The 14,013-nt window shown below is 37.5% G+C and overlaps 1 protein-coding gene across 2 annotated transcripts in view; it reads right to left on the reverse strand.

Annotated features, from left to right (window-relative positions):
• LOC127453047 (FH1/FH2 domain-containing protein 3-like) overlaps positions 1-14,013 on the reverse strand; it is a 66,893-nt gene that overhangs the window by 13,193 nt on the left and 39,687 nt on the right. For both annotated transcript variants that reach the window (XM_051719049.1, XM_051719048.1), the window contains exons 11-14: positions 12,785-13,261; positions 9,207-10,120; positions 3,784-3,942; positions 1,274-1,456 (exon numbers count right to left, since the gene is read on the reverse strand). In XM_051719049.1, the coding sequence (XP_051575009.1) occupies positions 1,274-1,456; positions 3,784-3,942; positions 9,207-10,120; positions 12,785-13,261 (1,733 nt within the window). The remainder of the gene's footprint in view (positions 1-1,273; positions 1,457-3,783; positions 3,943-9,206; positions 10,121-12,784; positions 13,262-14,013) is intronic.

The raw sequence follows: 14,013 nt of genomic DNA on the forward strand, positions 1-14,013 counted from the left end.
TATTTAATTATTTATATGTATATACAATGAAAGAAGAATCTCTGGCACATTACATTTTTCACAAAAAAAAAACAAAAAAACATTAGTCTTAAAATGGTTATTTTATATATTCTGTTTATAGTATATGAGTAGGAAATATACATTTTTGGTTTCAATATTCCCTTTGCAAATATAATTGAACAGAAGTTGAAAAAGAGTCCTAAAACAGATGGTATGGCCCCTACAGAGCCTGGATCTCAACATCACTGAATCGGTTTGGGATTACATAAAGAGACAGGAGCAATTGAGACAGCCTAAATAGATAGAAGAACTGTGGCAAGTTCTCAAAGAAGCTTGGAACATCCTATCTGTTTTGAAGGCAAAGGTTGTCACACCAAATATTATTATTATTTTTATTATTATTATTATTTTATTGGAATTGTATGATGTTAATTGATAAATAAAAACTATTTATGGCATTATTTTTGAACAGCACTATGCAACTCACTATGCAGCATTTTTCACAAGTGCCTAAAACTTTTGCACAGTACTGTGTATTTGTACTAAAACATTTTAATATATGAAAAATGCCATGCTGTTCTGTGAAAATGTTTTATGATTTATATTTTTTGTACTGAATTAAATTTATAATTGATACATTCAGCATTCCCACACTTTTTGACCAATTAGTTTCCATGATATTTCCATACATTTTAATTACTGGATAAGGATTTTTAAAAATAGTATCATAGAGATCATACTCACAAAGAGCAATTTCTAGCTAATGAAATATTTTAGAGCTGAACATAAACTTTACTAAAGGTATAAATTCACCAAATTAATTTATAATCACTATAGACATTCCCATGACTTTTTAAGATGTAGCTCATTTCCATGATTTTTCCAGGCCAAGAATTCCCTATTTTAAAATTCCCATTAATATTTCCAGGTTTTCCATGACCGTGGGCACCCTGTTCCAAATTTGAACTGATTCATGGAAATGAATCGAATTTACCAACTCTAACACCACTTTTGTGAATTAACTTTAAAACAGAGGATTTCTTGGTGTTCTTGTTGAAATGTTATAGATGTTAAAATGATGTCTATTTTAAAGAATGCCCATGCTGAAATCCACTGAAAAAAAAATTTCAGCAAAATTATTGTGAATATTTAATGAATGGTCTATATTGCACCTTCCTAGCACCAAACCATCAAGATGCAATTTATTTTGAATTGTAGATGGGTTACACGGGGGGACATTTTATCCTCAAGGAGTATGTTAGCTCAGGCTGACCTTCTCTAAGGCATCGTAGTCCATCTTAAATGCCCAAAGCTGCAGTCGGGCGGACAGCTCACTGATGGAGGAAAGAATGAGGAGAAACTGCTCAGCACTGCCCAGTGGAGTTTCAGGGTTTGCCAGCTGGGCCTCCTGAATCTTCTGTGTTTCTTCCTCCGTAGGAATCATCGTCAGGATTTTCTAAAGAGTAGGAGACCCAGAGGGGAGTGTTAGTATAACTGTCAAGTACCATAGTATATGGGGGCTCACCCCTAGAAAGGCATTCGCTTAATCCATCATATGAGTGTTGATGAATAACAACACCTGGCAAGACATTAAGCAAAAATGTACAAAATTACAACAATTTCATCCATCCACCTGCTTACTGTGGTTGCATAACAAAATATGAGAATAAAACCAAAGGATATAAATTTCTCTTGTCCAAAATAAAATTTCTATGATAAAAATCTCGGTAAGAGTCATAAATTGGGGTTGTCAGTAAGAAAATAATGTTCACTATAGAGACATAAAGGGTGGAGGGAAACACGCTAATCCATTTTCCCATGACCAAACATGAAAAATTACAGATTTAATGAGAAAAGGGAGCTCCTTTACTAACATGTTGACATTGTCCTATGATCTGTATCAAGGGCAGAAACGTATAAATGTATATGATCTCAGGACAGAGAGGTTGGGTTATTTTGGACACAAGTTTGGAGTCAACGCTTTTTTGCTTGCCAGGCTCAGCTACAGTCAGTCTCTGTCTTGCTGAACACATTTGTACAGAGTCATGTATCTGGTAAAAATATGCTTTCATGTAGCAGTCCGAGGATGATCATACCGTAAATGCCTGAATGATTTATGTAATGAGAAAGAGGGAGACAGAGAGAAAGAGAGGACTGTAGAGAGGTTCAAGGAATATGTGACTCACGTGGATTCAAAACAAAGTTAGTATTAAGGACAGATGTGTTTTCAGCATGGTAACCTGTCTGAAATTCCTAGGATTAAAGCATTATAAACCATGCACTACACTGTAAAAGCGTTAGACTGCAAAAAATATTTTTCCTTCCCAGTATTTTTATCTTATTTTCCAATAAATATATATTAACATCTTTATAACAAGATACTTTAGAAGCAAACTGATCACTTTCTGGCACTTTTGAGTCCTTAAGCTTTCATGTGAGTCACTATCAATGGCCATAGAATTGAAATCAGCAAACAAGACTATTTGTCCTGTTGTGTTCTGCAGAAGAAAGAAAGTCATACATTTTTGGATTGACATAAGTGTAAGTAATGAGTAAGTAAACATTTTTGGGTCAACTATCCAAAAAACATTCCTAAAGTTTGTTAAATTTCTCTGAAAACAAGACTTAATATCTTAAAGGAATAGTTCACTCAAAAATCTCACCCTCATGCCATCCATGTGTAGGACTTTTTTTCTTCTGCAGATGCATAATGCAAGTGAATGGTGAGCAAAACTTTGAAGCTCCAAAAAGAACATAAAGGCAGCATAAAAGTAATCCATAAAATTGTGTTTTTGGTGAGAACAGGATAAAAAAAAAGTAACTCCCTTTTCGCTATAAATCTTGACATCAGCAGTCTCCTTGGCAATCATGATTTCAAATTAAATTAAATTAAATTTCCTAGTGCCATCTAGCACTCTGCACATACCCAGAGACTGCAATAGCAAGAAATACAGTGAAAAAGGAGTTATATTTTGGTCTATTCACACAAAATTGATTAGATCCGTTCTGAACACATGGATTAAAAAAACCAAAAACATTTGCACTGTACATAACAGATAACAGATTTGTATTAGATTGCACTACGTATGTGTATGTGTGTATGTATGTATGTATGTATGTATGTATGTATGTATGTGTGTGTCTGTGTGTGTATGTACGTATGTGTCTAACTATCTTTTTTTTTTTATTATTATTATTATCTATGTCTTGCTGCTGTTTTTGTATTGTTGTACACTGGAAGCTCCTGTCACCAAGACAAATTCCTTGTATGTGTAAGCATACTTGGCAATAAAGCTGATTCTGATTCTGATTAAACCACCAGAGTCTTGTGGATTAATTTTATGCTGCCTTTATGAGCTTTTTGGAGCTTCAAAGTTTTGCTCACAATTAACTTGCATTGTATGGACCTACAGAGCTGAGATATTCTTCTAAAAATCTTTGTTTGTGTTCTGCAGGAGAAAGAAAGTCATACACATCTGGGATGGAATGAGGGTGAGTAAATCATGAGAGTATTATAATTTTTGGGTGAACTATCCCTTTAAGTCATTTTGCAACTCTAGTAAATGTATCTTGTTTTTAGGAAGTTTAGAAGTTTTTATTGGAAAACAAGACAAAAGTACCGAGTAAGGAAACAATTTTTTTGCACCGAGCTGTATGTATTAAATTGTAATGTAACCTTAATGATTTCAACATGTCGGGTAGAGATCAATTTGCTTCATTACTTGCGGTTGTTCTGTTATAATGTGAGTAATGGAATGTGATTTTAAAACAGTTCAGTATTACCTCTATGCCCTCTTTGCTCAAGGCATACTCATCAAAGTTGAGGATGGCTGTTTTGATCGTGCGTGGTGGAGGCAGCACCGTCAGGCCGATGTTAATGGCGTTACTCCTTTTGGAGTCCAGAACGATGATCTCCTGACGCTTCCCATCGGCTGCAGTTTTCTGAAATCAGGTAAATAAACACATTAAAAGGTTAGTTCACCCAAAACAGAAAATTCTGTCATCATTTACTCCCCCTCACGTCTTTCAGAATCTGTATGACATTCTTTCTTCCTTTCAATGCAAAAGGAGATCTTAAGCAGGATGTTCATGCTGCTGTTTTCATACAATGAATGTGAATGCTGACCAGGAGTTGTCAAGCTCCAAAAAAGACAAAATGCACCACATAAATACAGTAAAAGTTCATATGACTTGTGCACTATATTTAAAGTTTTCTGAAGCCACATGATAGCTTCGTGAATGGAAAAGACAGAAATTTAAGTTGTTATTCATCATACATTTTCATTGCGATCAAATCTCATTCATGTGATTGGAATATGCGCATATTCAATTTGAAATGTTATGATCAGTTACGAGACACACAAAAACCTTTAATTTTTCACCTGAGTGGTGCTTGCGTGCCTTTTCAGGGGAATAAACATTAAACATACTGTATCTCAGCTTTGTATTCATATCTCAGGAAGCCATTTTTTGGTAATTATCCACATTAAAGAGATGTCTTTCCTATTTAGTTTAACTATTTTGGGACTTTGATGGGAAATATTTCTGGAGGAACACAGCTATGACGGTATTCTGTCTGTTGCCAAACGGGGAGAGGAGAAGAGGGGCTCAGAGGAAAGAGGGAGGGCGAATGGGTCGAAAATGAAAAACAGCTGGAAAAGGCTGATCGAAGCAGAGGGGAGAGAAAACCCCATGCATGCCACATCTCTGTAGCTCTGAAAGACTATGGAAAACACTGTATTGGATGAACAGCCCAAATAATGAGACGCGCCTTAATCTTAAAAGTATAGTTCACCAAAAAATTCTGCGATTATTTGTTTACCCTTGTGTTATCTAAGCTCATATTCATACTTCCAAGAAACAAAAAATTAGTTATTTAAAGAAGAATGTACAAGCTGCTCTTTTCCATACAATGAAATTGTATGGTGACCATGGCTGTCAGGCAAGATTTTCAAGGCTAGATTTACAGTAAATAATAAATGTTGGTCTGTTCCTCACACAAGCTATCATATTGATTCAGAAGACTTGGAATATAGAGAACAAACTACTGCTATGATTCTTTAATGGTGCTTTTTTGTCCTTTTCAGAGTTTCAAAGCTCCTGGTCCCAATACACTTTTATTGTATGAAAGAGAGCAGCTCAGACATCCATTCACTTTCGATGCATCTTTTTTTCCATACAATAAAAGTGAATAGTGACCGAGGCTGACATTCTGCCTAACATCTCCTTTCTTGTTCCTTATGTGTACATATAAATGAAGGCTGACAATATAAATTATCAAATTAATGTAATGTCATGTGTTATAATGCAAAGGCTCCAAGATCAATGCAACAGGCTGTATTGATTAGCCTTAGAATGTTTCAGCTGAGGCAGTTGAAATATGAGTGTCAGCTGCAGCTCTGAGTGCACTGATTTGACTTTGTTCAGAGAGACATCTTTGATAAAGCTTATAGCTAATACTAGGAATCAATCATGACTAATTAATCAGCCAAGTACCACTCTGACCTATATATTGCAGGCTTCTTCTAAACGTGCGATCATGAGATAAGAAAGAGTTATGGGCATCTCACATGGATAAGAGGTTTTCAGAAATTCATACCATGTGTTACACTTAAAGGTGCACTCAGTAACTTTTGTCTTTGTGTCATCTTGGACTTACACTGACAACTAGTGGCTTGTATGCTGCATCACTTAAAATCAATAATTTTCAGTTTCAGATGCCATTGTCGAAATTGAGTATTCACAGTCAGCCATGATTACTTTAATCAATGAGTGAAAGTGTCGGTGGCGGTTACTGAGATTAAGTGAGTATTATTCGGCTGGTCATGTGATTCTAACATGGCAGCCCCCATGTGTGGACACATGTAGAATAAAACAGCTTTATTAGGTAACTGATACGACTCGAGTCTTCATTTAATTGTGAGTGGTCATGATTTCCCTCATATATTGCAAAATTACAATTCATGTCTTAAGGAGTTTTCCTCACTTTTTTTAATGAGGAAAAAACTACTGAGTGCACCTTTAAGAGACCAAAAAAAAAAAAAAAAAAGCACAGGAACAGACTATAGTCATTTTCTAGCAGCTCTGCCTTGAGCTAATATGAGTGAACAAAAGCAAGGTAAAATCAAAATAAAGCAAATATAGAGCTATAAAAAAAATAATATACAGGTGCATCTCAATAAATTAGAATGTCGTGGAAAAGTTCATTTATTTCAGTAATTCAACTCAAATTGTGAAACTTGTGTATAAAATAAATTCAATGCACACAGACTGAAGTAGTTTAAGTCTTTGGTTCTTTTAATTGTGATGATTTTGGCTCACATTTAACAAAAACCCACCAATTCACTATCTCAAAAAATTAGAATACATCATAAGACCAATATAAAAAACATTTTTAGTGAATTGTTGGCCTTCTGGAAAGTATGTTCATTTACTGTATATGTACTCAATACTTGGTAGGGGCTCCTTTTGCTTTAATTACTGCCTCAATTCAGCGTGGCATGGAGGTGATCAGTTTGTGGCACTGCTGAGGTGGTATGGAAGCCCAGGTTTCTTTGACAGTGGCCTTCAGCTCATCTGCATTTTTTGGTCTCTTGTTTCTCATTTTCCTCTTGACAATACCCCATAGATTCTCTATGGGGTTCAGGTCTGGTGAGTTTGCTGGCTAGTCAAGCACACCAACACCATGGTCATTTAACCAACTTTTGGTGCTTTTGGCAGTGTGGGCAGGTGCCAAATCCTGCTGGAAAATGAAATCAGCATCTTTCAGCAGAAGGAAGCATGAAGTGCTCCAAAATTTCTTGGTAAACGAGTGCAGTGACTTTGGTTTTCAAAAAACATAATGGACCAACACCAGCAGATGACATTGCACCCCAAATCATCACAGACTGTGGAAACTTAACACTGGACTTCAAGCAACTTGGGCTATGAGCTTCTCCACCCTTCCTCCAGACTCTAGGACCTTGGTTTCCAAATGAAATACAAAACTTGCTCTCATATGAAAAGAGGACTTTGGACCACTGGGCAACAGTCCAGTTCTTCTTCTCCTTAGCCCAGGTAAGAAGCCTCTGACGTTGTCTGTGGTTCAGGAGTAGCTTAACAAGAGGAATACAACAACTGTAGCCAAATTCCTTGACACGTCTGTGTGTGGTGGCTCTTGATGCCTTGACCCCAGCCTCAGTCCATTCCTTGTGAAGTTCACCCAAATTCTTGAATCGATTTTGCTTGACAATTCTCATAAGGCTGCGGTTCTCTCGGTTGGTTGTGCATCTTTTTCTTCCACACTTTTTCCTTCCACTCAACTTTCTGTTAACATGCTTGGATACAGCACTCTGTGAACAGCCAGCTTCTTTGGCAATGAATGTTTGTGGCTTACCCTCCTTGTGAAGGGTGTCAATGATTGTCTTCTGGACAACTGTCAGATCAGCAGTCTTCCCCATGATTGTGTAGCCTAGTGAACCAAACTGAGAGACCATTTTGAAGGCTCAGGAAACCTTTGCAGGTGTTTTGATTTGATTAGCTGATTGGCATGTCACCATATTCTAATTTTTTGAGATAGTGAATTGGTGGGTTTTTGTTAAATGTGAGCCAAAATCATCACAATTAAAAGAACCAAAGACTTAAACTACTTCAGTCTGTGTGCACTGAATTTATTTAATACACGAGTTTCACAATTTGAGTTGAATTACTGAAATAAATTAACTTTTCCACGACATTCTAATTTATTGAGATGCACCTGTATATATATTTTTATCCCCTTTTTCTCTCAATTTGAAATGCCCAATTCCCACTACTTAGTAGGTCCTCGTGGTGGTGCAGTTACTCACCTCAATCCAGGTAGCGGAGGACAAGTCTCAGTTGCCTCCACTTCTGAGACAGTCAATCCGCACATCTTATCATGTGGCTCGTTGTGCATGACACCGCGGAGACTCCCAGCATGTGGAGACTCATGCTACTCTCTGCGATCCACGCACAAATTACCACGCGCCCCATTGAGAGCGAGAACCACTAATCGTGACCACGAGGAGGTTACCCCATGTGACTCTACCCTACCTACCAACCGGGCCAGTTTGGTTGCTTAAGAGATATGGCTGGAGCCACCCTGCCACATTCAAACTCGCGACCCCAGGGGTGATAGTCAGCGTCAATACTCGCTGCCCAGGCCCCTAAAATTATATATTTTTGAAGAAAAGTTCTAAGTGTTTTTAAGCACATTGCTGAGTAGTTACTAGAGTGTTTGGGTGGTTGTTAGAATGTTGCTAGGTAGTTGCTGCAGTGTTTTGAGTGGTTTTACTACATTGCTAGAACGTTTTAAGCAGATTGCTACAGTATGTGGATGCTAGGCTGTTCTGGGTGGTTGTTAGAATGTTGCTAGGTGGTTGCTAATGTGTTTTGAGGTGTTTTTAGCAGGTTGCTACAGTATGTGGATGCTAGGGTGTTCTGTGTGGTTGTTAGAATGTTGATAGGTGGTTGCTAATGTGTTCTGAGGTGTTTTTACCAGATTGCTACAGTATGTGGTTGCTAGGGTGTTCTGGGTGGTCGTTAGAATGTTGCTATGTAGTTGCTAATGTGTTCTGAGGTGTTTTTAGCAGATTGCTACAGTATGTGGTTGCTAGGGTGTTCTGTGTGGTTGTTAGAACGTTGCCAGGTGGTTGCTAAAGTGTTCAGAGTGATCTTAAGCATATTGTGATGTAGTTGCTAGGGTGTTCTGGGTAGCTGCTAGAGCATTGCTAGGTGGCTGCCAAGATGTTCTGACTGGTTTTTAGCACATTGCAATGTAGTTGCTAGGATGTTCTGGGTAGTTGCCAGAGTGTTGCTAGGTGGCTGCTAAGGTGTTCTGAGTGGTTTTTAGCACAATGTAATGTAGTTGCTAGGGTGTACTGGGTGGTTGCTAGAATGTTTATAGTTGGTTGCTAGAATGTTTATAGTTGGTCGCTAATGAGTTCTGAGTGTTTTTTAACACCTTGTTAAGTGGTTGCTGGGCATTGCTAGGTGGTTGCTTACTGGCCCAAGTCTACAGAGCCCACACTCAAGTCTTTATGATATTCTCTTTCCTAGATATGGTTCAGGTTTCTCAGACAGTTTTTGGGTGAACTGTCCCTTTAAGCAAACCAACAGCTTTGTGGATTTAACACCCAACCCCCCCCCCCCAAAAAAAAAGACTGATGGAGAGCACTGATGAAGAGATCAAGGTTATTTAACATTACCTTTGTAACTGGCAGCTCTTTGGATTTAGTTTCGAAGAGGTTTTCCAACTTGGCCGTGTCTAGTTTGACGGGGTCCAGTTTGGACCACAATGATTCCTTGCATCTCTTGTGGTTGTTGTACTGCCAGTCTATGGGTCTCACCTCATTCCAAAACAACCGAATGGTCTTCTTCTTCTTCTGGAAGAGCAGAGGATCCCCTCGACTAAGCTGAGGAGATCCAAGATGCGGGGGAGATAATGAGGCCAAAAATGGTGGTGGAGGGGGCATCATCATGCCAGAGATAGGAGGAGGTGGGGGGCATCCGAACAAGGGTGGTGGAGGTGGAAGGTTGGGCAAGCATGGAAGTGGGGGAGGAGGTGGTGTGAGGTCACCTGACCCAGTCACGTTACCAACATCCAAAATGTCCACATCATCCTCCTCTCTCAAGTCTGTGAAGTCCAATTCTTTGATGCGAAGCTCTCGTGGAATGGCCATTAGCTGGTCCCAAATGTGGTCAGATTCTTTTTTCTGAGGTGTTGGTGAAGGAGCTGGCGGAGGCTTTTCCTGTGGTTGTTGTTTCTCCTTTCCAGAATACTCCACCTCATGTGGAGACACCAGTCCTTTGACCAAGTCTCCAAATTTCTCGGCCACCGCTCGCACACTACCCTGATTATCCAGATGCTCCACGTCCTGCTTCTTCAAGTTCTCCTCACACGCCTGCCGATGTGCCTCCAGTGTAGAAATGCGACTAACAAGGCTGTTCACAGAAGAGTCCTGACCTGAATCTCCTTTCTCATTCTCCTTCTCTTTAACTTGTTCTGCTTCCTCTACAGGGATGTTTTGGTAAAGCATGTCCAGCATGAAGCATTTGCTGTTCATAACTTTATTGCATTGATCACTGACATCTGCTGTATTCATACAGTCTGTCCAATTGCCTAAGGGTAAAAAATGGTAGCAAGCTTTCATCATTTAGAAGATTTTTAATAGAGCATCTCTACAAAACATGTATTTTGGGCTTTCTATTGACATCTGTGATTGAAACATAAAACTGCAAGTTACTTGCAGAGAAACGTTTTTTTTTTTTCACATCAGTTTTACTTCTGCACTGCTCTTATGTGCGGATGGATCTGATGGTTTCAGGTATACCCAGATTGCCTGTGATCGCTATATAAAAGTGATCTTAGAAGCAACACCTAGTGTCACTGATAGCAAGAAGAAAGTCCCACAAGATGTATATCTACTGTAATAAATATGTAATCTGAGCAAGTAAGTAGCATAACGCGCAACAGCATCAGGCACTTTTATTTTTTACATGACGTAAACACACAAGGAACAATGACGGAAGCCAAATCAAATACAGCAGCTCTAAAAGTAATTGTATTATTGTAGGCTTACCATTGTGACTAAAGGCTTGGTTACATTTACCTTTGCACAGCAAAATTATGTTGCCGAATGTTAAGCAAAAAACTAGAAATACTACTTGCCAAGCAGCCTCTTTTTTATGGTGCATTTTATACTCTGGGAGTGTGAAGCTGTAAGAAAGTCACTGCAAAAATTCGTCAAACTTGAATTCCATGCAAAATTCGCATAGGGAAATTCTTTGCCACTGGAAGTCCATCAGGTGAAATTCATGATTGGCAAATTCCCACTGAGATGCCCATATTTCTGCCGCAAAATTGTGTACCACAGTGCAAAGGTAAATGCAACTGTGCCTGAAGGCAAGAACGCAATTTTGAACAGATTTTTTTGTATGTACTGGCTAATAATTTGTCCATTACTAAAGAAAATTTTAACAAGAAATTAAGTACCTTTAGACCTGGAATAATTTCTGCCATTTATTGACAATAACCTCATTCTAAAAAAATTGTATTTATCTATTTTAGTGTTGCTTGAAGTAACTGCAGCATTTCATACAGTTGATCATGTAGTTTTAATTGATACATTGAAGAGATGGGTGGGAACACCTGTGGTGGCTTTAGATTGGTTTGTTTCCTACTTGTCGAATAAGAAATTTGTAGTATCTGTTGGAGATGAGATGTCCTCCTCTTTATACAATAAACTGTGGTGTTCCGCAAGGCTCCCTGTTAGGGCCAATTTAGTTTTCTCTATATATGCTACCGCTTGGTTCTGTGATTTGAAAATACAAAATAAATGTTTATTGCTATGCAGATGACCCGCAGTTGTATTTGTCATTTAATCCCAATGATCTGACTAATTTAAGTGTTCTTCAAGCTTGAATAGCAGATATAAAAAATTTTTATGGCATGTAATTTTCTTCAGTTAAATACTGATAAAACAGAGGTTGTCATAATCGGTCATGGTTTTAAAAAAAAAAGTCAGATTAAGTCAGCACTTAATCAGGTGGTCCCAAATATTCAGCAGGTGGTGAGAAATTTGGGCATTTATTTTGATACAAATTTAACTTTTGAATATCAGGAAGTTAGTTCAGTCTTGTTTTTATCAGTTAAGGAACATTTCCAAGGTGAGACGTGTTTTGAGTTCTAGGGATACAGAGAAGCTTATACATGCTTTTATATCATCTCACCTTGATTATGGCAATGCCCTGTTTTCAACTTTAAATCAACGCACTTTAGCACAGCTACAATCAGTGCAAAATGCTGCAGCTAGACTTTTGACACAAACTAGGTCTTCTAATCATTTTACTCCAGTTTTAGCTTCCTTGCATTGGCTACCAAGATTGTACTAATTACATATAAAGCACTACATGGTTTGGTGCCAGTATATTTAGTATAACTTTTAAGACCTTACGAAACAGTTAGACCTCTTAGATCTTCTTATCATGTTGGCTGTTCCAAGATCAAGATGCAAAACAAACAGTGATAGAGATTTTGTAGTGAAGGCCCCCTAGATTATGGAACATCCTGCCCTGGGATATTAGATCTGCTGAATCTGTGACTCTTTTTAAGTCTTGTTTAAAAAACGAATTTGTATAGACTTGCTTTTACTACTTTGTGAATTTTATTTTTTGTGAAGCAAAATTGCTAAAAGGTGTTATAAAAGTTATTATAATAATTTGTGTAATTATATACAGTGTATATATATATATATATATATATATATATATATACAGTATACTAATAATTAAATACATATACTACTAATTGAAAATAGCGCAGAGGAAAGTAGGACTATAATAGGTTTATGCTCAATGAAATAGAAATAAACCAAACAATATTTTGACTTTTAAAGCCATTTTTTTTTATTGTGTACATGCATGTCTGTTGCCACAATATACTGTATGTATAAGATGTAATGTATTTGAATTATAATATTTATTTTAATTATTATATACTAAACTATTTTTAATAGATGACGTGTAATTCATCAGGCAATTGATGCATTCCTTATGTAGCAACATGTTAGCAACTTACATTTTTAAAGCACACAGCTATTTATATATTCACAATAAGGTATGTCTGTATAATTTATGTAGTAGAGCATAACAGGACAAATCTAAAAATCCCAAATTCCCATTAGCCTTCTGGGTTGGCCTACAAATTAATGCCATGACTGAACACCTCTACTGCGCCATACTGTAATTATCTATGTCTATTTGACTGTGCATGTGATGTTCTCACCCGAGTCATTGTCACTGACAAGTTTCTCCTCTCGTTCTTCTCTCTCCAGGGTGCTGCTGGCTGAAGAGATGCTGGAGGCAGAGCAGTTATCTTTCTCATTCAGTTCCTCATTCTGCCTCTCTTTCTCACTCAAGACGACACTCTCCTCTAATATCTGCTCTCTCTCACACTCCTCTCTACCTGTTCCACTAGTCTCTTCTTTGCAGTTTCCTTCTGGTTCTTCTTTATTTTCGTCTTCCTTCCCATTCAACATTTCCTTGCACTCTTCTGCCTTAGCACCCTCTGTTTTCTTCTCTTCCCCAGCTCTCTCTGCCTCTGTGTTAGTTTGACAAAGAGAGAGTGTGATGTTTGTAAGTTCCACAGGGCTCTGGTCTTCCAGTGGCCCAGACAGCAATGCAGAGGCAGACGTAGAGGGGGTTTCTGAGGCAGGCCAAGCAACTGTTGCCTGCACAGGTTGGCTTGACTCGGACACGGCTCCTGAGGAAAGAAAAAAGTTGGCTTGGCACCCATTCAAGATAAGAGGCCTAACTTCCATGGAACTAATTCTAAAACAAGGTGATTTAAAAAAACCTTTCTTCCAAAGAAAATTATCAAGTGCCATTGATTTTGAAGACCTTAAAAGGAAAGATATTCATGTCCTGGTTTAAGGTATTCAACTGTGAAACAAAAATGACTGGGTATCTTTTGAGCATGTGTTTGACTGTAAAAATTGTGTTTTTAAAGGTGATGTGTGTAATTTTTGTTAAAATACTTCTCCTATCCCAATTTATTACTATAGGTCAACTATCCTTAAACAAACTACACTTACCATATTATAAGTAAGCCATTTGTCCAAGCCATTAAACACTCATTATTAAACGTTTACATGCACATTAAGAGTTTGATTTCTTTTAAATTAATCTTTTTAAATGCTTTAGTCCATCTGAAATCATCCCAGACAGTTTTTTTGCAAAGTCATACTAACATACCTAGAATATGTGACTGTAGCATGGCTATATATATATATATATATATATATATATATATATATATATATATATATATATATAAAAAATAATATTAACGTGTAAACATCCTGTGTGTGTGTGTGTATATATATATATATATATTAGTATACATGGCAGTTGTCCCTTGTATGGACTTTTCAGATGGTCCCTATCGTCTCAGTATTAAGACGTCTTAGCACAATGTGTGGACTATTTAGATGGTCCTTTACCTGCATTTACAGC

The sequence above is a fragment of the Myxocyprinus asiaticus genome, chromosome 15, assembly GCF_019703515.2.
Source record: "Myxocyprinus asiaticus isolate MX2 ecotype Aquarium Trade chromosome 15, UBuf_Myxa_2, whole genome shotgun sequence".
NCBI lineage: Eukaryota > Metazoa > Chordata > Actinopteri > Cypriniformes > Catostomidae > Myxocyprinus > Myxocyprinus asiaticus.